Source organism: Mesoplodon bidens, assembly GCF_964165515.1.
Source record: "Mesoplodon bidens genome assembly, chromosome: 18".
In the NCBI taxonomy this organism is placed as follows: Eukaryota; Metazoa; Chordata; class Mammalia; order Artiodactyla; family Ziphiidae; genus Mesoplodon; species Mesoplodon bidens.
Window position 1 is genome coordinate 12234187 of NC_138175.1, and position 27201 is coordinate 12261387.

General features: G+C 38.6%; 1 protein-coding gene across 7 annotated transcripts in view; it reads right to left on the minus strand.

Moving 5' to 3' along the window:
- Positions 1 to 27201, minus strand: part of CNTNAP4 (contactin associated protein family member 4) — a gene marked incomplete at both ends in the record, with an annotated part of 257669 nt that overhangs the window by 207852 nt on the left and 22616 nt on the right. For all 7 annotated transcript variants that reach the window (XM_081215455.1, XM_081215456.1, XM_081215458.1 and 4 more), the window contains one exon: positions 13354 to 13464. In XM_081215455.1, the coding sequence (XP_081071581.1) occupies positions 13354 to 13464 (111 nt within the window). The remainder of the gene's footprint in view (positions 1 to 13353; positions 13465 to 27201) is intronic.

Sequence of the window (27201 nt, forward strand, 5' to 3'; positions counted from 1 at the left end):
TGGTAAAGGATTACTGCCCTTAATATATAAAATTCTTGTGCAGAGTAATTAAAAACTAAAAATAAATGCTCAAAAAAAATTCTTTGATCCTGCTTTGCTCTATAATTAATCAAGAATAAAAAAAACCCTTCTACTAGAGTTACGAGGATGCCTGAATTTTGAGATTACCTTTGTATAAATCAAAGTATATATTTGGCCTGTGAGGTTTGCTAAGGTGGAGTTAATTGGCAGGACACACTCTGAAACTGTTTAACACTCTCTTGGGACCGTGCATTTGTAATTCTTGTGGTTACACCACAGTGCCGTGATCATTTTCAATAAAGCCAAAACCACTTCAGTATTATCCCTATTCTTCCAAAAGAAAGACAGAGAATTAAAGCATAGAGATTAAGTATTTCTTCCGTCTTTAAAAAAGTAAGAGACAAATGTAAAACAGATAGCTAGTGGGAAGCAGTCGCACAGCACAGGGAGATCAGCTCAATGCTTTGTGACCACCTAGAGGGGTGGGATAGGGAGGGTGGGAGGGAGATACAAGAGGGAGGAGATATGGGGATATATGTATACATATAGCTGATTCACTGTGTTATACAGCAGAAACTAACACAACATTGTAAAGCAATTCTACTCCAATAAAGATGTTAAAAAATAAATTTAAAAAAATTACTTCCTACTTAAATAAATGAATTTAAAAACGTCTTCCTAAAAATAAATTAATTAATTTTAAAAAAAGTAAGGTAGTAATGATTTAAACCCAGGCATGGTGAATTGATCCAGATAAGTCTAACACTAAAGTGTTCACTCTTCACCTAAAATGTCATGATCCACTGGAGAGAGTACAAAGGAGAAAAGCAGAGCGGGTTAGCGAAGGTTCAAGTGTGCTGGAGAAGCCTGCGTCCTGTGACTGCAGGGGTGACTCTCAGGGATCTGACTATTCAGGAATTTTTGTCAGGTCCAAGTGCTCTCATCCCAACATTAAGAACTGTATGTACATCTCCGAATCTCAGAGATCAATTAGGGCAAGGCAGAAAAATAGGGCAAAGCTAATACAAAGTCAGGTAATTACAGCCTGACTCAGCATGGAGGTGTGGGACCCTTGCAATTCAGGTAGTTATTCAGGCCGAGGGCTTACTCAGGCACATCGCATCCTGGGTGTGACGGGAAGCAGTTGATATGGAAGCAAATAAACTGTTGGCATCTTTTGTTCTCTAGCCAACTCTATAGAAATAGGCGGTCCCCAATGCAGTCAGTTCTCTATACTCAGTTCGTGAGGCTCACCTGCCCCATTTCCGGTCCTGGGGACCATCAGGCACATTTCAGACCTACACCCACCATGCCAATGAGGCTCTCCTTTTCTGAGGCCTGAGGTTTTTCAGTGCTGTGCAAAATTCATCTCTTATTCTTTTCCTCATAAAGTACTGGTTATCAAATATATTAATTTTATCATTTTAAATGTGATAATTATAAATGATTATATGCAATATGTTTAATGGCAAGAAACATTTACCTCACCTATCCTCTTAAGCACTGGCATGCACCATGCATACCTTGGGAATTTATCTCTGGGATTTTAATTTAAGCATAATAGTTGCATGCAAAGAAGCACAATGATTTAGGGCAGTAAGAATTGCCAAATAGGACTTGCCTGGTGGCTCAGTGGTTAAGAATCCGCCTGCCAGTGCAGGGTACATGGGTTCAAGCCCTGGTTGGGGAAGATCCCACATGCCATGGAGCAACAAAGCCCATGCGCCACAACTACTGAGCCTGTGCTCTAGAGCCTGGAAGCCACAACTACTGAGCCCGTATGCCACAACGACCAAGTCCACGTGCCGCAACTACTGAAGCCCACGCGCCTAGAGCCAGTGCTCCACAACAAGAGAAGCCACCGCAGTGAGAAGCCCGCGCATTGCTCACTGCAACTAGAGAAAGCCCACGCACAGCAACGAAGACCCAACAAAGCCAAAAGAAGAGAAAAAAAATGGCCAAATAATTCTGTATAGAATGTTATAATTTTCCTCACTAGAAGTACATCCAGAATGAGAGTTCTCCCTGTCAACTAACTAAATATGCTGATTTCTCTACAGATAGATGCTTGATTTTAACAGCAAACCCTATAGGCATGAGGAAAGCACTGCTTTATAAGCATTTAGAGTAGAAGGGCTTAGCTGTGGATAAATAAAATAGACAACGGGAAAATACAGACATATATTCCACTTTTTAGCAAAAGAGGAAATATTTTGATCTTACAGAATAGAGGAGAGAAAATTCACAGTATTGGTCACTTATGGAAGCAACCTACTATATAATTAAACACATGTACATATATACGTTTACATTCACACATACAAATATTTTGTTTTTGCTGTGTACCACCATTTTATTTACTGCATTATACAAGCACATCAGTTTGCAATAACCCATTTCCAAGGTTTCCCAAGTACATGAAAATAAAAAAACATTCATTTGGAATATAATGCAACTTCAGGAACAGTTCAACATATATGGCTTCTTATATTTCGTCCTAAGAACACACTTGGACCATCAAATGGCACACTAGAACCTGTCTGAACTGCACACTGATAATGGCAACGATTTAAGATGCCGAATGTAATTCAAACTACGCTGAAACTGCAAAACTGGGACTAATATACAAGGGCAGAGAGATTTAATTCCATTACAAAGCCGGTATTAGTAGCAATTGGTTTTTGTTTGTTTGCGTGGTTTACAGTTAATTTTGGATCACACGTCTCTGAGCTATGAAATCTGTCAGGTTCAAATTGAGATGCATCTTCCCAGTGCAAAAAAAGTACAAAAGAAGTCACTTAGTGGCACTTGTACTAGCTTCCCAGGGCTGCTATAACAAAGTGTCACTAACTGCACAGCTTAATAGAATTTACTCTCTCACAGTTTTGGAGGTTAGATGTCCAAAACTGAGGTGTCAGCAAGGCCATGCTCCCTTTGTGGGCTTTAGAGAAAAATTCTCCCCCTGGTGCTTGCTGGCAATATTTGACATTTCTTGGTTTGTAACTATATCATTTCAATTTCTGCTTCCATCTTCTCATGGACTTCTTCCCTCTGTCTCCTCTGTCTCTACGTCTCTGTGTACCTCTTTCCCCTTAGAAGGACACCAGTCACTGGATTTAGGGCCCAGCCTAATCCATTATTACCTCATCCTGATTATACCTGCATAGGCCCTAGATCTAAACAAGGTCACATTCTCAGGTACTAGGTGTTAAGAATTAAATATATCGTTTAGGGGGACACAATTCAACTCACAGAAGTCTACCCTTTGCTCCCCCCAAAATTCATGTCATCATCATGCAAAATACATTCACCCCATCCCAACATCCCCAAAAGTTGTAACCCATTCTAGCATAACTCTAAGTCCAAAATCTCATCTAAATACAATCAACACAAGAAATCCTAAATCTTATCTTCCAAACCATCTAAATTAGACATAAGTGAGACTCTGGGTATGGTGCATCCTGAGGAAAACCTCCATCTGTGGACTGTGAAACTAGAAAACAAATTATCTGCTTTCAAAATACAAGAATGGGACAGTCAAAGGATAGACATTCCCATTCCCAAAGGGAGAAACTGAAAGGAATAACCGAGTTATGGGTCCAAAGCAAGTCTGAAACCCAGCAGAGCAAATTCCACTAAGTCTCAAGGCCCGAGCATAATCCTCTGTGGCTTGATGCTCTGCCCTCTGGTCCTGCAGAGGCCCCACTGGCCCCAGACTGAGGACCCATGGAGACCTTGCTGGCCTAGCTTCCGTCTCTTTCAGTCTAGGCAAGTAGTGTTTCTGCTAGGATAAAATTCTCAAAAACTGCCTCCTATGCAATTAACAGAAGCATGTCCTCCACAGATCTTTCTGGATAACCCCATCTGTATTCCAGGGTTCAGTTGAGATGATGGACTGCATTCATGAGTCACACTCTTAATCTCTTTAGCAAAATGAGCCCACACCTTTTGATGTTCTCTCTAGAGCGTTTTTTGCAGTATAAATAGGCTGAGAAATTTCCAACTCATCAAATTCTGGTTCCTTTTTTGCTTAACAGCTCCTTCCTCCATTTATCCCTTTCCTCCGGTGTTTTACTATAAGCTGCAAGGAGAGTACATCTTCCATATGTTGCTTGGAAACATTCTGAGGTAGATATCAAGTTCATCACTTACAAATTCTCCTTTCCACCCAACACTAGAACACAACTCATCCCACTTCCCCACCACTTTATTACCAGGATTGCCTTCCCTCCAGTGTCTCATAATATGACTCTCTTTTCTTTTGGAGAGCTCTCCAGAAGCACTTTATCCTCCACATTTCCACCAACAGCAGTCTCTTCAAGGCAATCTAGGATTTTTCTATCACACACCTGAAAATTCTTCCAACCTCTGCCCATTACCCAATTCCAAAGCCACTTCCATATTTTTAAATATTGTTTCAGTAGCACTAAACTTACAATACCAAAATCTATATTAGTTTCCTAGGGTGGCTGTAATGAAGTATCCCAAACTGGCTTAAAGTAACAGAAATTTATTCCCTCACTGTTCTGGAGACCCAAAGTCCAAAATCAAGGTGTCACCAGTCACGCATCCTCTAAAAGATCCTTCTTTGCCTCTTCCCAGCTTCTGGTGGTTACTGGCAAACCTTGGAATTCCTTGGCTTGTAGCTGCATTACTTGAATTTCTGCTTCTGTCTTCACCTGGCCTTCTTCTCTCCGTTTTCTCTGTTCCTGTGTCTCAAAATCTCATCCTCCTTATAAGGCCTTATCTGGAGCCCACCCTAATCCAATATGACCTTATTTTAACTTGATCACATCTGCAAAGACTCTAGGTGTAAATAAGGTCACATCCATAGGTATCAGGGTTAAGATGTGAATGTATCCTTTTGAAGGACACATTTCAACCCACAATAGAATTAAGTGACAAAATTAAATTAATATACCTCAAAAAAAGTAAATTTTCTTCTTCCCTACTGGTAGAATTGGAATAATTACATTTAACTGTAGTCTTTTTCTGATTTCCTTTCCCCATTACAGGGCTTAGTCATTATCACAGTGTTACCCAGAGCACTTCTTATCTCACAGATGGAAAGCAGTGGGATGTTGAGCTTGATTCCTCATTTCTTGCTTATCTGTTCTTTGGCTCTAAGTTTTCCAGATTCCATAGCAAAAAGGTAACCCTATCTGTGTTTCTAGGATACTACGATCTTTATTTGCTGATTCAGTTTATTTATACATGACCTGCTGACTTAGCTGAACACCCTTCCATAGCCTGATTTAAATACCACGAGGAATGTTGGCATACTAGTATAATATACAGCCTTTAATAAATCATTCAAAACCTGATATTCTCTTGTGAACACTTCATGTAATTAATAGGTAAAAAAAGAAAAAGTAAATAAAAAAGAAAAATGTAATCAAGCAGGTTGACAACCAGCAAAAGATAATTAAAATGATCCTGTTGTGTTTCTCCATTTCATTAACATGCAAATGAGATTCATGAAGTTTAATATTGTGTTTCACCAAGAGCCATAGAAACGAATTAAGAATGAAAATGAGTCCTACTGATAGCCTCCTGATGAGTATATAAATTAATAAAAAATATGATTTGATCAAATCAATAACATATTATATATATATATATAGAGAGAGAGAGATTTATTGAACCTCAACAAATAAAAATAAAGATAAATAGTTACATTAAATTTTGTATCTCTTTTGATGGGCCAAATCCTATTAAACCTTATTATAACTCAAATGGAGTGGTGGTAAAGGTTAAACTCTGTTTTACTTTAAAAAGAAATATAAGATGGAAACTTCATTCTAAGGTCAGTGTTGTGATGACAGCATTCCTATGGAAAGGACCATTGGTTCAGGATCTGGACTGACCCCCATAGGGCTAGGAAATCCCACTTGCCTGTGGTAAGGGATTCAGAATTGAAAATAGGAAGAGATAGTCCAATGTGACAATAACTTTCACTATAAGGCAAATAAATGTAACAGACAAGAATTATCTACACAAATATATTCAAAGACCACAAAATTCTCCATTTGATACAAGGATCTCAGTTATTACTCTCCAATGATATTCTCACACTAAGAAACACACAAAGTTATGGCAATTATACCTAATTAAAAAAAAGAAACACACATAGAGGACTGTATCAAATAATATCAGATAAAATTTTTTAAATAAACCCATGCTACAGAGTTAGATATTTATAACATGGACCATATGGCAAAACACACACACACACACACACACACACACAATCTATTTGTTATGTCCAATGTTCAATGTACTCAAACATTAAACAACAGCACAAAGGATAAGATCAAGGAGTAAAATTAGAAGAAGTAGCTGCAGCATGTGAGAAGGGAATAATAAATGAGTGAATCACGGTTTTAATAATATATGATGTCAGTGTCTTTTCTTATGGTTGTTAAAAATATTTTCTTTGTTAGTATTGCCAATCCTCTTTCCATAGAATGCATGAGCAGATGGGTTTTGCCTTAGCATATTACAGAAAGGGATAATAACGATACTTTGTCTTTAAGTGCAGAGAGTTTTGAAATTCTCTTATATCTACAGCAAGTTGCCATTTAATTATCTGCACTTTTCTCTAAACATACTCAAGCAATCAAACACAACCTACCTAAGAGATAGTCAACAATATGAACTGAGTATTCCTAAAGGAGCATGAAAGCTTATTAACTTCCCATTCCTCTACAGGAGAGAAAGTCATGTCATTCATTTTGAGAATTAACTAAACTTAGGGATGATTATTGTTAAATAACTAGCAACTTTTAAAATCGCTTCTTGCAAACTTCCTTGCTTATCTTGAAATAGAGGGCCAATTAAATTTTCATGGCTACTGTATACATAATGATTGTATATTGTTGTAGAAAAGTATATTTTAGGATCAAGATGGCAGAGTAGGAAGACCCTGAACTCACCTCCTCCCACATGCACACCAAAATAACAACTACTTAGAAAGTAACTGTCAGGGCTTCCCTGGTGGTGCAGTGGTTAAGAATCCGCCTGCCAATGCAGGAGACATGGGTTCGAGCCCAGCTCCGGGAAGATCCCACATGCCGCGGAGCAACTAAGCCCGTGCGCCACAACTACTGAGCCTGCACTCTAGAGCCCACAAGCCACAACTACTGAAGCCTGTGTGCCTAGAGCCCGTGCTCTGCAACAAGAGAAGCCACCGTGGTGAGAAGCCTGTGCACCACAACGAAGAGTAGCCCCCACTTGCTGCAACTAGAGAAAGCCCGCACCCAGCAATGAAGACCCAATGCAGCTAAAAATAAATAAATAAATACATTTATTAAAAAAAAGAAAAGAAAATAACTATCAATGAGAACAACCTAAAGATAAGAAAAGATTTTCCACAACTAAAATATAAAGAAAAAGCCACAACAAGACAGGTAGAAGGGACAGAGATGGAGTCTAGTCAGTAACCCCAGCACAGGATCAGTGACCCACAAACATGAGGGAAATCATAGCAACAGAGGTCCTCCGTGAGGGGCATGGTGTTCAAGCCACACATAGGGCTCCCAGCCCAGGGATCCTGCACAGGGAAAATGAAGCCCCAGAAGTCAAGCTTTGAAAACCAGCAGGGCATATGTTTGGAAGAGCCAGAGGGCTATAGAAAACAGAGACTCCACTCTTAAAGGGTGTGCAGAAAATCTCACATACTCCAAGTCCCAGTGTAGAGGCAGTAGTTTGAAAGGCATCTGAGTCAGACTCACTTCATGCCCGTGGAGAGCCTCCCAGAGAGACAGGAGGCAGCTGAGACTCCCCGGGGTAATGAGACACTGGTGGTGGCCATTTTTGGAATCTCCTTCTACTGAGCTGACACCAGCTCTGGCAAGTGTCATTCTGGAATCCTCTCTCTAGCTTATTAGTGCCAGGAGCCGACAACACCCACCAGTGGGCCCACAACAGCCATGCACCACCAGGTCACATAGCCAGCCAGGTTGGGGGTTAGCCCCAACTGCCAGCCCGCCCACAGTAGTGGGCCCTGCCATAACAAAAGGGCACATGCAGCCCACACAGGGGACACCCCTGGAGATATAGCTCTGATGGTCAGAGGGGAGTGTGCTGCTGGCCCAGAGGACATCTCCTATGGAAGACCACTTCAAAAAGACTGGGAGATGTAATGGAACTACCTAATACATAGAAATAAACACAGAGAATTAGGGAAAATGAAGAGACAAAGAAATCTGTTCCAAATGAAAGAACAAGACAAAACCTCAGGAAAAGAACTAAATGAAATGGAGATAAGCAATCTACCCAATAAAGAATTCAAGATAATGATCATAAAGATGTTCGCCAATCTTGGGGGAATGGATGAACTGAGTGAGAACTTCAACAAAAAGTTAGAAAATTTAAAAAGAAATCAGAGCTGGAGAATAAAACAACTGAAGTAAAAAATACACTAGAGGGTATCAATGGTAGATTAAATGATACAGAAGAATGGATCAGTTATCTGGAAGACAGAGTAGTGGAAATCAACCAAACTGAACAGGTAAAAAAAAAAAAGGTTTTAATAAAGGTAATTCAGGGACCTCTGAGACAACATCAAGCATAGGAACATTCACATTATAGGGTCCCAGAGGAAGAAAAGAGAGAAAAAGGACAAGAGAATTTTTGGAAGAAATAACACGCAGAAACTTCCCTAACCTGGGGAAGAAAACGGACATCCAGGTCCAGGAAGCACAGAGTCCCAAACAAGATGAACCCAAAGAGGTCCATACCAAGACACATTATAACTAAAATGGGAAAATTAAAGATTAAAGTGAGAATCTTAAAAGTAGCAAGAGAAGAGCAACTAGAAGAGAACTCCCATAAGACTATCAGCTGACTTTTCAGCAGAAATTTTGCAGGTCAGAAGGGAGTGCATGACGTATTCAACGTAATGAAAGGAAAAAAATCTACAAACAAGGGACTTCCTTTGTGGTCCAGTGGTTAAGACTTTGCCTTCCAATGCAGGGGGTGCGGGTTCGATCCCTGGTTGGGGAGCTAAGATCCCACATGCCTCACAGCCAAAAAACCAAAACATAAAACAGAAGCAATATTGTAACAAATTCAATAAAGACTTTAAAAATGGTCCACATCAAAAAATCTTAAAACAAAACAAAAACCCTACAACCAAGAATACTCTACCCAGCAAGGTTATCATTCAGATTTGAAGGACAGGTAGAGTTTGGCAGAGACGCAAAAGCTAAGAGTTCAGCACCACTACACTGGCCTTATAAGAAATGTTAAAGGGACTTCTAAGAAGAAAAGAAAAAGCCACAACTAGAAATAAGAAAATTACAAAAGGAAAAAATCTCACTGGTAAAGGTAAACATATAGTAAAGGTAGTCAATCAACCACTTATAAAGCTAGTAGGAAAATTATAAGACAAAAGTAGTAAAATCATCTGTTTCTACAATAAGTATTTAAGGGATACACAAAATAAAAAGATACAAAACATGATGTCAAAAACATAAAATGTGGTGGAGGGACTAAAAACATAGAGTTATTAGAATGTGTTCGAGCTTAAGAGACAATCAAATTAAAATTGATACCTATATATAATAAATAATTATATATGAACCTCATAGAACCACAAACCAAAAACCTATAACACACACAAAAATGGGAAAAAATCCAAATATAACATTAAAGACAATCATCATATCAGAAGGGAAGAGAACAAGAAAAGAAGAAAGAACAGAGAAGAACTACAAATATAATCAGAAAACAATTAACATAATGGCAATAAGTACATTCCTATCAATAATTACTTTAAATGTAAATGGACTAAATGCTCCCGTCAAAAGACATACAGTAGCTGAATAGATTAAAAAAAAAAAAGACCCATATATATGCTGCCTACAAAAGACTCCTTGCAAATCTAAAGACACTCACAGATTAAAAGTGAGGTGATGGAAAAAGAAATTCCATGCAAATGGAAACAAGTAGAAAGCTGAGTTAGCAGTAATTATATCAGACAAAACAGACTTTAAAACAAAGATTGTGGGGTTCCCTGGTGGCGCAGTGGTTGAGAGTCTGCCTGCCGATGCAGGGGACACGGGTTCGTGCCCTGGTCCAGGAGGATCCCACATGCCGCGGAGCGGCTAGGCCCATGAGCCATGGCCATTGAGCCTGCACATCCGGAGCCTGTGCTCCGCAACGGGAGAGGCCACAACAGTGAGAGGCCCGCGTACCGCAAAAAAAAAAAAAGATTGTAACGAGAGACAAAGAAGGACATTACAAAATGCTAAAGGGATCAACCCAACAAAGACATAACACTTGTAAATATATATGCACCCAAAATAGGAGCACATCAATATATAAAGCAAATATTAACAAACATAAAGGGAGAAATTGACAGTAATACAATAACAGTAAAGGACTTTAACACTCCACTCATGTCAATGGACTGATCATCCAAACAGAAACTCAATAAGGAAACACTGACCTTAAATGACACATTAGACCAGATGGATTGATATATACAGAACATCTCATCCTAAAATACCAGAATATACATTATCTTCAAGTGCACATGGAACATTCTCCAAGACAGATCACAAGCTAGGCCACAAGAAAAAGTCTCAGTAAATTTAAGACAATTGAAACCATATCAAGCATCTTTTCTGACCATATGAGTATGAGACTAGAAATTAACTACAAGAAAAAAACTAGAAAAAACATAAACACATGGAGTCTAAACAATATGCTACCAAACCACCAATGGGTCATTGAAGAAATCAAAGAGGAAATTAAAAAATACCCTGAGAAAAATGAAAATGGAAATCCATGGCAATACAGGCCTACCGCAGTAAACAAGAAAAATGTCAAATAGACAATCTGAACTTACACATAAAGGAAGTAGAAAAAGAAGAAAAGAGCCCAAAGTTAGCAGAAGGAAATAATAAAGAGCAGAGCAGTAATTAAAACAAACAAACAAACAAAAAAAGGACCAAGAAAAAAAAAGACCAATGAAAAAAAGAACTGAGTTTTTTGACAAGATAAACAAAATTGATAAACCTCTAGCTAGACTCATCAAGAAAAAGAGAGAGAACTAAATAAATAAAATCAGAAACGAAAGAGGGAAAGTTACAACCAACACCACAGAAATACACAGGATCATAAGAGATTACCACAAATAATTATACAACAACAAATTGGATAGCATGGAAAAAAATGGATAAATTTCTAGAAACATACCATCTTTAAGAATGAATCAGGAAGAAACAGAAAATCTGAACAGACCAATTACTAGTAATGAAATTGAATCAGTAATCAAAATACTCCAAACAAACAAAAGTCCAGGACTAGACAGCTTCACAGGTGAATTCCACGAAACATTTAAAGAAGAGTTAACATCTATCATTCTCAAACTATTCCAAAAAATTGAAGAGGAAGGAATACTTCGAAACTCAGTCTAAAAGGCCAGCATCACCATGATACCAAAACTAGACAAGGACACCACACACACACACACACACAAAATTACGGGCCAATATCATTGATGAACATGGATGCAAAAATCAAAATATACAATGCATTAAAAAGGATCATATGCCATGATCAAGTGGGATTTATCCTAAGGATGCAAAAATGGCTCAATACCTGCAAATCCATCGATGTGATAAACCACGTTATATGGTCAATTAATGTATGACAAGGAAGGCAAGAATATACAATGGGGAAAAGACAGCCTCTGCAATAAATGGTGTTGGAAAAATCAGACTACATGCAAAAGAATCAAACTGGACTACTTTCTCACACCATATACAAAAATAAACTCAAAATGGATTAAGTACTTCAATGTAAGATCTGAAACCATAAAACTTCTAGAACAAAACATAGGCAGTATGCCCTTTGATATTGGTCTTAGCAATATATTTTTGGATCTCTCTCCTGAAGCAAGAGAAACAAAACCAAAAATAAACAAATGAGACCTAATCAAACTAAAAAGCTTCTGCACAGTGAAGAAAACCATCAACAAAACAAACAGGTAGCCTACTGAATGGGAGAAGATAATTGCAAGTGACATATTCGAATAGGGTTTAATATCCAAAATATACAAAGAACTCATACAGCTCAATATCATAAAAACAACCAATTCAATTTAAAAATTGGCAGAGAACCTGAATAGACATTTTTTCGAAGAATACATAGAAATGGCCATCAGACACCTGAAAACAGGCTCAACATCACTCATCACCAGGGAAATGCAAATCAAAACCATAATGAGATGTATCTCACACCTGTCAGAATGGTTATCATCCAAAAGGCAAGAAATAACAACTGTCTGCAAGGATGTAGAGAAAGAGGAACACTGGTGCACTGCTGGTGGGATTAATTGGTGTAGCTGCTATGGAAAACAGTATGGAGGTTACTCAAAAAATTAAAAACAGAAATACTATAAGGTCCAGCAATTTCACTTCTGGGTATTTACCCCAAGAAAATAAAAACACTAATTCAAAAAGATATATGCACTCCTATGTTCATTGCAGCATTATTTACAATAGCCAGGATATGGAAGCAACTTAAGTGTCCTTTGTAGATGAATGGATGAAGAAGATGTGGTACATACATATACAGTGGGATGTTTATTTTTCATTAAAAAAATAAAATCTTGCCATTTGTGACAACTTAGATGGATCTAGAGGGTATTATGCTAAGTGAAATAAGTCAGAAAAGACAAACCCATATGATTGCACTTATATCTGGAATCTAAAAAACAAACAAAACAAAATGAAATTAGATACAGAGAACAAAGAGGTGGTTATCAGAGGAGGAGGGTTGAGGGGATGAGTAAAATAGGTGAAGGAAATTAGGAGGTACAAACTTCCAGTTATAAGATAAATAAGTCATGGGATGTAATATACAGCATAAGGAATATGGTTACTAATACTGTAATATCTTTATATGGTTACTAGACATAACATGGTGATCACTTCACAGTGTATTTAAACATCAAACCAATATATTGTACACCTAAGACTAAAATTATATAGTATATCAACTATATTTCAATTAAAAATGAAAATTAAAAAATTCTAAAGAAAAGTTTATTTTATAAGATACATTTAAAAAATCGCCAGATTTAGGGAATTCAGTTCTTTGGGTGCTAAAATGATGATACAAGATCTTGGAACAGGTACATCCCTTTGCCATTCTAGAGCCAATCCTAAATGGCATGTACATCCCATCAGTTTCTGCCATTTGCTTATTAAGAAATTTATTACCTTTTACAATATATCACTTACAATGATTTTACTAAAAGAGAATGGAAGATGAATGAGATTCGTCATGAACCAATCAGAGCAGAAAAAGCAGACTTACCATCTCTTCGATTTAGCCTTGCAAATCCAGGACCATGGCTGCTAGAGAGCTCGGATGAACTGCTGAATGATGCCTGAGACAAGGCAGACACCAGAGGGTCATCACAATCGTCTGCCAAAAGGAAAAATTCCACATTCAGGTTAGTAATGGGCTGACAGCTTACTTGGATTCAACAGATAAAACAAATAAACAAAACAGAACAATACAATAAATCTAGGATCTCTAACAATATGCCCACTGCTTATATATAGTGTAAGTTCAATAAGAGAAAAAGAATTTAAAGACAAGAGCATATGGGAATGGAGAAGGAAAACTTCATAGAAATTACAAAACAGTATCTTGAGATAGAAACGGTTTACTTAAACAAGAAACAAAAATACCTAATCAGGATTCCTAATTTACATAAATAAATGTATATTAGGAAAGAATTATAAACTTAACTAGATTAAAACTAAGAACTTAGGGTTGCCAAAAGACATGTGATGTAAGGAGAAACATCACAACATGGAGAAAGTACTCCCCAAACAGTTTACAATTAGTATTGCAAATTAAGGAAAAATATATATATATAAGGAGAAACAAAAACTCCTTTTAAATCAGTTAGAAAACACCCTAGAAAAAATGACATAAGGCTAGACCAGAGAGTTCACAGCACAGAACCGCTATTAAATGATGATCAAACTCAAAGTGTAAATTAACACTACAATTAGATACTATTTTACAAACAGCAGACCAGCAAGATTTAATAAGTCTGACAACACCAGATGGTCCAGATTATGTGGGCCAAGCGAAACTCCAACATCCTACTAGGGGGAGTGTAAAGGCGAGCACCTACTTTTAAAAAACAATTTGTCATCGGTTTGCATATTTGAACTTCTGTACCCCATGGCCCATTGATATGTATTTCCTCCTGGGCAGAGCCTCCCTATGATGAACTGCTGGTCTCAAGAAGCTTTGCCTTCTGAGTGTTATACAAATACTAGTGTTTATTGTGTGCCATCAGAAAAAAAGTTGAGAAGCATTAACCTAGAGCAACTCTTGTATTTGTGCACAGGGAGATGTGTGCGATTTCTAGCAACAATGTTCATGATAGCAAAAATTGATTAACAATCCGAATATTTACTGATCAAAGAAGAGATCAATAAATCATAGTACTCTTCACAATGAAATAACATACAGCAGGAAAAAGAACTACACCAACACACACCAAGAAATAAATAAAATAAAATAAAAAGGTTGGATGTTAGAAATAAAATATTTAATGAAAAAAGTTATAGAAGACCATATAATAATATATGTTGATAGTTTTGAGAATCTTAAAAACAAGCAAAGCTAAGTAATACATTATTTAGGGACACATGTGACTAGGAAAAAAAAACTATTTAAAAAAACAAAGAAATGAAAAGCTTAGAATTCAGGATAGTGGTTACTTCTAAAGGAAGGCGGTGTGTGTGCGTGTGTGTGTGTGTATACATACACATACCTGTATGTGTATATGAATAGGTATGTAAGGATATATATGAAAGTATATACATGTCTTATCTATCCTATTATGTATATCACATATCCAATAAAAAGTAAGGCACAAAGAGTGAGGGAAAGTACAAGAACATTCTCATGTTGACCCTGATACCTATACATGCTTATTTTATTCAGCTAATTCTTCATTTCATGCAATCTTCAGATTTTCATTTTATACAATTATTAAGTTGTTGCCATTTTTGCTCTAATCAGAAAATATTTCTCTTATATTTAGGATTTAACATACGCTGGTAATTAAAAATCATGCAGGATTATTGTCCCAATTTTTAAATTAACAATAAACATTTAAATAAATCCATGAATTATCTAGATTCATCTGAAATTTTATGAAGCCTATGCTTCTTGAACATAGGTTTCTATAAAATAGTCACTATCAGTTTTACTGCTTAAATATTCAAACTACAATATTTTTCTGCAGTCCTGTCATTTGAAATATGCAGTTTTTCTTAAAGTTAAAGGTTTAAAGTATAAGTGGTAAGTAAAAATTTACCAACTTAACAGTTGATTGCCTTTCAAAAGAATTTGCTAAAGGTAGCATTTTATTTTTTAAGATTATCTCATTTTCATTTAAAGTCCCCTTTTTCTTCTTTCACACCTTAAACTCCTTAGCTCAGCGGTCCCCAAACTTTTTGGGGATTGTCTCATTTCCGGTTTTGTTTTGCGGTACGTGGGCCTCTCACTGTTGTGTCCTCTCCCGTTGCGGAGCACAGGCTCCAGACACGCAGGCTCAGCGCCATGGCTCACGGGCCTAGCCACTCCGCGGCATGTGGGATCTTCCCGGACCGGGCCACGAACCTGTGTCCCCTGCATCGGCAGGCGGACTCTTAACCACTGCACCACCACGGAAGCCCTCATTTTCATTTAAAGTCCCCTTTTTCTTCTTTCACACCTTAAACTCTTTAGCTCAGAGGTCCCCAAACTTTTGGGCACCAGGGACCAGTTTCATGGAAGACAATTTTTCCACAGATGCGGGGGAATGGTTTCAGGTTGATTCAAGTGCATCACATTTACTGTGCACTTTATTTCTATTATTATTACATTGTAATATATAATGAAATAATTATACAACTCACCATAATGCTGACAGGAGGTGGAGCTCAGGCGGTAATGCAAGCGATGGGGAGTGGCTGTAAATACAGATGAAGCTATGCTTGTTTGCCTGCAGCTCACCTCCTGCTGTGCAGCCTGGTTCCTAACAGACCACAGACTGCTACCAGCCTGTGGCCTAGGGGTTGGGGACGCCTGCTTTAGCTAGCTCTTAAAAAAGACTTGATAACTGGCCCACAGTTCCTGCATGTCTATTGACTGGCTTAAGTACTGACACTCAATCTAGTTGTAATTCAAGTGTTAAGAAGTGTAGACATAAAAAGACATAACAATCCATGAAGTGCTGAAGGAAATTCTGATTACACCCAATCACAAGCAACAACCAAAATGCTTTAGTATGCTGTGGAAGCTATGATGTGTGTGTTAGCGTGCACAAATGAGCACATTATCTATATTGGGGGGGGGTGTCTACCAAAACTATAATCATTTTTGAATCATTATGAGTATTCAGGTATAAGTGTGACCCAACAAGGCTGTTTAACTGCAATTCACAATCAATTATGCAGATTCAAATCAATGTTTCAGATGTAAAATGCCTCTCTAGTGCAATCACTCTAGAGGGCATATATTTATTGCACATTTGTTTTTGCCACTATAAACTGAGACTTAATACTGTTTTATTTTTAGTTTAAAAAGAATGGGATTAATCTAAGAGAAGGGGTGCTTATTCCACTTGTGAGAAGAGGGACATGTGATACGGGAAAGAAATCGGCAGGGGACAGGGGTTGGGGGAGGACAGATGGGGGCTTCTGGTGTTTGGTAAAGTTCTAGCTGTAGGTCTGAGTGGTGGTTACATGAGTATATACATTTCCCCCCAGTCTGTGGTATGTTTATTTAGCAGCAGAATATTCTAAAGTTATTCTTACATAGAACTAATAATAGTGAACACATTCAGTGAGCACTCGCTGCTAAGAACTTACAGCCATTCCACATGTAGTTACCAATCTTTACCACTCCTCTTTGAGGTACTGATATTATTTTACAGATGAGGTAAAACTGAGTCACAGAGTTTGGTTAATTTGCTCATCTCATTGTGATGGGACCGTGATGTTTATAAAGTGAGTTGGGGTCCAGAATCTAGTAAGAACACCAGGACTATAATCACTATTTCTTTAGGTTTGGAGTATAGGAGTTTCATCAGACACCATAATGTCATGAATAAAATACCTCTCAAGAAGGTACACACTCCAACTCCAGGTTTGCCAAGCTATTTGTTTATTACCAATTTGATCTGCAATAGTCTTAACACCAGGGGAGGGGGATCTCAGCAATAATGAGTCTGGAGTGAGTAAAACGGATATTTCCCTCTAGACATTAATGAAATTGTATTCTGGATTAAGAATCAGTCTCCTGGGTCTTCCCTGGTGGCACAGTGGTTAAGAATCCGCCTGCCAATGCAGGGGACACGGGTTCGAGCCCTGGTCTGGGAAGATCCCACATGCCACGGAGCAACTAAGCCCGTGAGCCACAACTACTGAAGCCCGCGCGACTAGAGCCCGTGCGCCTAGAGCCCGTGCTCCCAACAAGAGAAGCCACTGTAATGAGAAGCCCGCGCACCATAATGAAGAGTAGAGCCCCCCTCCCCCGCTCACCACAACTAGAGAAAGCCCATGTGCAGCAACAAAGACTCAATGCAGCCAACAATTAATTAATTAAAAAAAAAAAAAGAATCAGTCTCCTGTGAATTTCATTCCAGAAAACCAGTTTTCTCTGACTGTACCAGTTAAAGCAGTAGAGTGCAGGTTCTGGTCTTGCAAAGCTGAGAACCATAACCAGGGCTGATTTCCCTCCCCCTCCCAGGGAACACTTAACAATATCTGGAGACACTTTGGTCATCACAACTTGGGGGTACTACTGGAATCTAGTGGGTGGAGGCCAGGGATGCTGCTAAACACCTTACAGTGCCCAGGGTGGCACCCCACAACCAAAAATTATCCAGGCCCAAATGTCAACAGCGCAACCACTGAGAAACCCTACCCTACACTCTGGTAAAAGCAGCCCAATGAACTAGTTTCTCCTGGGCTAATCCCCCAGCTAGAACGCTCAACTTCCTCTCAAATTTCAGTGATTGTTAGTTCTACTTTATAGCTTTTCAGAGTGCATATAATCATCATCCAGAGTGTATAAATATACAGGCATTTAAGGAAGGAGCTTTTCAAAGCTGAAATAATATATTATTTCAGCTCAAAACATAATTGTATGTTTTAATTAAGTACTATATCAGATCATCATACTATCCTGGTCCTTTCACCAAGGGACCAGTATATATGTACATATATACTATATTATATGTATATACTACACATATACTATATGTATATACTATACATATATTTATATAATAGTATAATGTATTCTATACATACTATATGTATATGTACAATATTTGTACTTATATATGTATAATATGTATAATCATATATATATGTATAATATATGTATAACACAGTATAGTTATACAATATACAGTTATACTATACTGTGTTATACATATGTTGTACATATATTACATATACAATTATACATATAAATATGTAATCATATATGCATTATAATACATATTAATTATATATACAATTATGCTACATATTGTACATACATATATTACAACATACACATGTATAATGTATATGTGTGTGTGTGTGTGTGTGTATATATATATATATATATATATATATATATATATATATATATACACACATACAAGCTGACCCTTGTATAAATGCTAAGTTGGCCATCATATCATAAGTTTAAGTGATGGCATATACTGACATAGTAACCTTATATAAATATGTCTGAACATATTTCTATATACATACTATATGCATAAAAATGCATTAATAACAATACGTATGATTTTATACATACATATAATAAAAATATATTTCACATAATATGAATAATACATATAATACAAATACATTTCTCTCTTTTTTTTTTGGCCACATGGGGCTAGTTTATTGCAGTTAAATACCTCTCTCTCTCTCTATTATTTTTGTTTTTGGTCCATTTTTCCATAAAGAAAATTAGAACACACTCACACACCCAAAGGGGAGGAGGGTCCAGAAACAAGAGGTGGTGTGGGACATGGCCTCCCCTGCTTAGGTCCAGGCCCCGGGGATGGCCCCCCAAAGGCTCCCCTCCTTCCCGAAAGCACCCTGTCTCAGTACCTCTAGGATCCAAGGAGGCAGTGGGATATGGCAGAGCCTCTGTCCTTCTCCCTCTCGTCTCCAGGCGAGACCACTACAAGTGCTGGGGCTTAGTGGGGGCCGGGATAAGGAAGACAGGCAGACGGTGGCGCGGTGGTGTATGTAATTTACATATTTACGTATGTAAATATATAGCGTGCAAGTACTGACACCTCTGCACCCACCCCTGCAAGTCTCCAGAGAACTGCCCACCACGGAAGCTGCTGAACAGGGAGAACCTGGGCCAACTGTGGAGCGGGAACGCTGGGCCTGGACCCTGGACGGCTGCAGCCCCCGTGCCGCACCCTAAACAGATGAGCAGCTCAGGCTGTGGCCCTCACCTCACCTCACGTCACCTTCAGTTCTCTCCCGGCACTGTAGCCTGCTCATCTCTCTCTTGCTTCCTGCACATCAGTGGCACATGCCTGCCGCTGGCTCTGGCTCTGTTCCGCTCTCGCTTTGTGTCGGCGTGGAGGTCCTAGCTCCCAGCTTCCCTCGCGCTGCCTCTTGACCTTAAGAAAGAAGGTTCCTAAATGGCAGGGGCCAGGTGGAAATTCTCCGCTGCCTCTCCAACTTTCAGGACGGGCACCTGGGAGACTGAGGCCTTCCTGGCCCCCCGTGCTGCTTATTGTACCTCCCACCACCTGCACACGGGATGGATAGGGCTGTCTACCTCCCAGCAAGAGAGCCCTGGCCTGCATCCCGCTGTCCCCCACAGCGGGGAACGGCGCCAGGACCGCGTCGCCCCGGGCCTCAGGCTGCCGCATTGCATGCTGGGACTCAGCTCCCACCGCTCCCTTGGGTTCAGGTGCTGTGAGTGAACTGAGCTGCTGCAAGTCACTCGCAGCCGAACGCGGTGGGGATCGGGTACAGCTTAACAACCTCGGTGAAGAAGGGAATTTGACCGGGAGGGAAAAAAGCACATTCTAGGTGCAAGGGGCACAGGAGAGTATGAAAGACTTCAGTCGCCAGTGAAATTTAAAAGCACAGTCATCAGGGGGAAGGCTTGTACAATTCAAAAGGGGAGCAAGGCATGTTTGGTTAATTAGTTAATTCTTTCCGAGGAAGAAATGAACATCACTCTTACTACTCTATGATTTTCCAAAATTATATATATTACTTTTTATACAACTTTTCATAGTCAGAATTTCCACATTAAACTTGATAATACAGTCGGAAATGTGAAACTACAGTTCTGTCTTTTTTGTAATTACAAATTTGGGGGGTAAATTTTTAGTATTTTCAGTCTTTTTTGATTTCATGCAAAGAGTTTTAATGAATTATGTTAGAATATACATATTCCAGGGGAAAAAATTACCTGATTTCTGTTGAGACACTTTCATGTGTGCGTGCATGTGTACACACATGCAGAAAGAGACACAAATCTACAGCTTTCAAATCAATACTTCAGAAAAGACATCATTTACTCCTCACTGTGAGAGAAGAACTTACCATTGTCATTAAAAAGACAATGATAAATTAGACCCCTGGCGAACTGTATATATGAAAAAACTCAATAGCCTCGTACAAATAAAGATGCAAGCTATATTGAAAGTATTTTAATATAGCTTGATCAAAAGTAATTTTATTTTATTTTACAAAGGGCTTTAATTCATAATTCTCATAAGTAAAAGCTGTTCCGTTTTTAATAGAAGTAATTCAATTTTCTTAATCTCTGTGCAATACTACCTGTACTAAGATAATAGGTCCATATTATTGGCTTCTTATGTTCTCAGTGCTTTACATGTGTTAAATCCTGACAAATACCTTATACTATTTGCTACAATTAACTCCATTGTACAACTGAGGAGAAAGGGACACAGTGGTTACACGATTTACCCAAAGACACACAGCTGTTGTTCTGAGCCACTACATTGTTGAAACAGGTACTGTTAATCTAAAATATAGCTGACCAAAAGTAGGACTAATTTTCAGTAACATTCAGCTTAGTTGCCACTGAGTACAACAACCTTCTCTGTTATTTGGAAGACCAGCCAAAATCAATTGTGTACCTGCTAATGTATCATATTTCCCACGGGAATACTCACTGAAGAAGGATAGGACAGGACAGGATAGGATAGATAGGAAACATGCTTAAAAATCTTCAAAAATTCCCATAGACTAGAGGCAGGCGTGGGACTTTTGGCTTTGGTAACATTGGAATCTCAGAAAACAGTTTACTATTTAGACCTAACCCAAATATTCCACTGACAAATTCAGGATTAAGGAATGACCTTCCCTTCAAGAAATCTATTTCCTTAAAGAAAATGTTTTATTTCTGATCTATATTATTGAAATTGTCATCCAGTTGCAATTGGAAATCATGGACTAATTTAGGAAAAGTGTGGAATTAGGCTAACATAGATCAGAAATATTGTGTACAAGGCAAGATTTCATCCCCAAAGTGAGAAAACAATATTGTTCTTTAACCATAAGCCAAATCTGAGTTAGTTCTACAGATTATTCAGGTCCAGTTTTAGGATTCCAGGAGGAACCCCATCTTCCTGCCCTGGCATGACACAGGATCCAGTCCCTGATGACCACTTCTGCCCAATGAGAGACTGAATATACAAATGGACAATGGCCACACTACACACAAAAACAGAACTTCTGACCCATAACGTGCAGCAACCAGCCCAGGAACCAACCTGCTATCCTCGGTAGCCACCGCAAGAAGCCTAACGATAATCCCTTGTAGCAATTCGCCCCATACAGCCAGTACGTGGTAAATATCTTATAGCTTCTCTAATTTGTGCCCCTGCTTCCAACTTAGGACTGGATAAATCTCTGCTAAATACAGAAGAACCCAAATACGCACACCTAATCCATCACATAGGATGGACTGCTTCTGGTTACCCTGTCTACAGCTTCCCCCTGCCAACAGCTTCCAATCAAGGCATACATGATGCCTTCTCTCTTTTTTTGTCTTTTCACTATAAAGCTTTCCCTTGCCCCCTGCCTGCCTTTGAGTCTCTGCCAAACACAAGTGATGGCAGGCTGACTCCCTAGCTATAGCAAACTCTGGATAAAGAGCCTGTGTTTGTTCTCATTTGGGTGGCCTTTGTTGATTTCCACGTCAACGAGCTCTTCCCAACTCTGCAGGCTCATCTTCACAGTTGTAACCACCCTAAGCATTCACTCAGCACATCAAAGAAAAGCCACAGAAGGCCATCCTAAGAATTTGTAGAAGACCCAGGTTATGTTTGAAAAGTAGCATCAGCCTCCTGATAAAATAATATATACACGGATCAGCCTCAGGCTGTCACTTTTATGGAACATGTACCTATAGTAATTCATCCTAGCTACATAGTACAATCACTTGAGGGAGGTTTAAAACTTGCCCATGACTTGTGCCCTATTCCAGGTCACTTGGACTTGCTTTGTCTGGGGTGTAGTTTAGCCAGAACCATGGTAATTTGGAAAGCACTAAAATAGACTTGCAAATTAATTTCTATCCAATTGAGAGATTTGTTCCTTTTGCAAATCTCTTTATGCTTTTCATACTGTTTCATGAGGCTATTTAAAGATCAAAGAAATGGTTATGGTATCACACACTCCATCCCTTTCTCCCTATGTAACTATGTCAACTGACAGTGTGTGGAGGCAGCTACCACACAGAGACATTCTGGTGAGAAAAAAAAGAAAAAGAATAAATTTTAAGGAGTAGTGATGATACAACTGGGCTTGAATAAAATATAATTTTTCATAAGAGTAGGTGACAAAATATGGGCCTATCCTGATTTTTCTCTCTCATCATTACCTAAAATAACATTTCAACTCAATTAGATACCACTGAGTATAGATCACTGCTAAATTCTTTAGCTTGAGTAGTGATTTGACTCTGACATGAACATTAACATTCACTGAGGAGACTAGTTTTAGACATAAAACAAACATGAGCTTCTAACTTTGTCAATCAGTGGCTTAAATCTAAAAAACAACATATTGCTGCAACTCAAAATATATTGCTGCAACTCAAGTAAATATTTATCAGTATTTTTTCTAGAGCTGAGTCAAAGACAAAGATGATTTTCTAGTTGTCAAGAATTCATTTTGGCAGCAGTCTATAAATTTCTGTTCATTTTCTCCTACATAAGCCATGGGTGAATTACATACACACACGCACACACACATAGATACATATGTGTATGTGTGTGTGTGTGTATAAATACTCTTTGATGTTGATGGGATAAGGTTTCACTTGGAGGCAAACACTGGCTTACATACCCAAGTTATAGCCTTGGTTTGAATAGCTTTCCCAATTAATCTTCACAAATAATGGATTAATGGGAAGGCAGTTACCTTTTAATGACAGCACAGCCAGAGGCTGATTGATTTTAGAGGTTTAATAGCAACTATTTAAAGTCCAGATATTAAGACAAAGAGACCTACAAGTCCACCAAACAAAACCAACCAAAGGTGAAGGGGTGGAAGAAATAATTAAAAAGTAAAGACAGGATCAGAGTTCTAGGAATCTGTACACAACACAAGCTTTACTGACAGATAAATGACCACATGTGACACCATGATAATGTTACCGAGTCTAAGCTCCTACTTCTTGCTGCACGACAGGCCAATAAATCAAGAGACGAGTTGTTGGGCCAAGGACTAACAACTTTATTTGGAAAGCGGGTGGACCAAGAGGCTGGTGGACTCATGCCCCAAAGAACCATCTTTCCTGATTTAGAATTCAGACTTCTTTTATACTAAAAGGGGAGGGAGTAAAGTCAAACAATTCCTGGTTCTGGTCAGCCTCTGAAGGGATGTGTTAATTTCTTCCTCCCTGCTGTCATTCACAGGTGGGCCTGGTCAGGATGTTTCCTGTGAGCTAAACAAAAGTATTTTAGCTTAATGCTCATTACCTGGGAACCATTATGTATAATTTAAGCTTACAGGCAACATCCCTTTAGTGATTAGCTTGTAATAGAGTACAAAAAGTTCTTGCCTATTACAATGAGTAGATTTAAGACTTGTAACCATATCTCGAATTCATTCCTTTTATGACCAAATCTAAATTTCAGAACTGACTTCTGACTAAAAAAGACTTAAAAAGAGAAGCTTTAAGTAGGTATAAAACTCAAAATCATTCAAATAATAAACTGTAGAATGTACGATGTTTAAAACAGAGATATAAAGGGGCCTCTCATAAATTTTGGATTTTTGTGGAGCGGAGGTGGGGAGAAGTTTAGAACATTAATAGGTGTGTAACTTGGACAAAATAAAATATGCTTCGAAATAAGGAAGAGGAAGGCCAGTCTAAAGAAAATTCTCATGTAAGGTTAGAAATGGATAGTTACAAAAAATGATAATACAAGTAAAAATGATGTTCACCAAACATAAGGTTTATGCTGTTGACAGTCTAAACACACAACATACAGTCAAGCAAGAAAAAAGATGAAAGCCATAGAAAGTATCACATATAAATGAATCCAAGGACATTCTGTCTACATTTGCTCATACACAGATTGTGGAATGCATACCGTGTGAGCTCAGGTATAGAAGTTTATGTGAATCCTCCTCCATTTATTGCAAACAACACAGATTAACATGCCTTTAAATCTATGATAGAACAACTAAAGTCAAATGGTAATGAAGGTGTGTCTTTAAAAGAAAATAGGTTTAAATGCATAGAATAAAGAACTTTTCTTCTGTCTTTTTTTTTCTTTCTTTTTAATAGGTTCATGTAAAAACTCTTGAGTGGGGGCTTCCCTGGTGGTGCAGTGGTTAAGAATCCGCCTGCCAATGCAGGGGACACAGGTTTAAGCCCTGGTCCGGGAAGATCCCACATGCCATGGAGCAACTAAGCCCGTGCTCCACAACTACTGAGCCTGCGCTCTAGAGCCCGTGAGCCACAACTACGGAGCCCATGCTCTGCAACAAGAGAAGCCACTGCAACGAGAAGGCCGTGCACCACAACAAAGGGTAGCCCCCTCTTGCTGCAACTAGAGAAAGCCCGCAAACACCCAATGCAGCCAAAAATAAATATATAAATAAATTTTTTTAAACTTTTTTTTTATTTTTGAATTTTATCTTATTTTATTTATACAGCAGGTCCTTATTAGTCACCAATTTTATACACATCAGTGTATACATGTCAATCCCAATCACCCAATTCATCACACCACCACCACCACCACCCCAGCTGCTTTCCCCCCTTGGTGTCCATATGTTTGATCTCTACATCTGTGTCTCAATTTCTGCCCTGCAAACCGGTTCATCTGTACCATTTTTCTAGGTTCCACATATATGCGTTAATATACGATATTTGTTTTTCTCTTTCTGACTTACTTCACTCTGTATGACAGTCTCTAGATCCATCCATGTCTCTACAAATGACCCAATTTCGTTCCTTTTTATGGCTGAGTAATATTCCATTGTACATATGTACCACATCTTCTTTATCCGTTCATCTGTCAATGGACATTTAGGTTGCTTCCATGTCCTGGCTATTGTAAATAGTGCTGCAATGAACATTGGGGTGCATGTGTCTTTTTGAATTATGGTTTTCTCTGGGTATATGCCCAGTAGTGGGATTGCTGGATCATATGGTAATTCTATTTTTGGTTTTTTAAGGAACCTCCATACTGTTCTTGAATGAATTACTACAGACAACTGCTTGTTTTTCACAGCCCAAGAAGAGCGGCAGAGGATGTAAATGGCTGCTGTATTAGTTTGCTGTTGCTGCTGAAACAAATGACCACAAACTTAGTGTCTTAAAGTAACACAAATGTATTATCTTACAGTTCTGGATGTCAGAAGTCCAGAATTAGTTTCACTGGGCTAAAATCAAGGTGTCAGGATGGTGATATTCCTTGTGAAACTCTAGGGGAGAGTCCATTTCCTTCTCTTTTCCATCTTGTAGAGGCCGACTGCCTCATGCACAGCCCTCTGATCTCTGTTTCCACCATCATATCTTCTTCCTGACTCTCCTGCTACCCTCTTTCACGTATTCTTGTGATTACACTGGGCCCATCTGGATAATCCAGGATAAAGTCCCCATCTCAACAGCCTTAATCTAATCACATCTGTGAAGTCCCTTTGCCAGTCCCGTTGTAAGGTAACATTCAAAGATTCCAGGGATTAGCATGTGGACATCCCTGGAAGGCCATTGCTCTACCTACCACAATTACCAAACTGTAGGTGTAGAATAAAAAAATAAAATTTTTTTCAGATTCAAATCATTGTCCAGTGATTATTAAAAAGTATTGATAGTTTTGAGTCTGATTTAGTGACACACATATACTGCTTTAATGATGAGACTTTCTATTTTGAGTAAGCCATTACGGTTAACAATGGAATCCACATGTGTGACTATAATTTCAGAGCAACAAGACTATATCATTCCCAAAGTCACTTGGAAGATTATCCCAATCCTCTCCTCAATGCACAAAGCTGAAAGAGGTTCTTCTCTTCACTTTGAGCACCTGCTTCTTCTCCAAGTCTCAGCTGTATTTCCTGATTCTCTATGAAACCCCTCTTGGACCACCGCTTCCATCCCTCAGGAAGGTCCCTCCTTAACCTCAACGGGCTTCTATGACAACACCTCTCAGGTGATCTGGGTCTCCACTTGCTGGGATGAAAGTGTCTGGAGGGTCAGCATCATAAGTTACATGTCATCTCACCCAGAAGCCAGAATATAGCATAGCATAGTGATTACAAGTACAGCTTCACAGCCATACTCCAGGAGCTCAAGTCCTGCCTCTGCCATTTACTGAATGATCTTAGGCACTTTATTTAAACGGCCTTCCCCCATCTCTAAATGAGGATAATGATAGTACTAAGGTAAGCAGGGCTTTCTGAGAATTAAATGAGTCAGCGTTTAAGAGTTCCAGTACCTAGCATATAGTAAGTATTGTATAAGTGCCTGTGATTGCTACCTTAAGTAATTATTATAAATTCAAACATTTCAAGAGTTGGAACTGGATAAAACTTAGCTGGATATCTCTTACAAAAATCTTATTATAAGAATTAACCCTCGAGAAGGGGAAAGAAAGAGAGGGCAGTGTTTAAC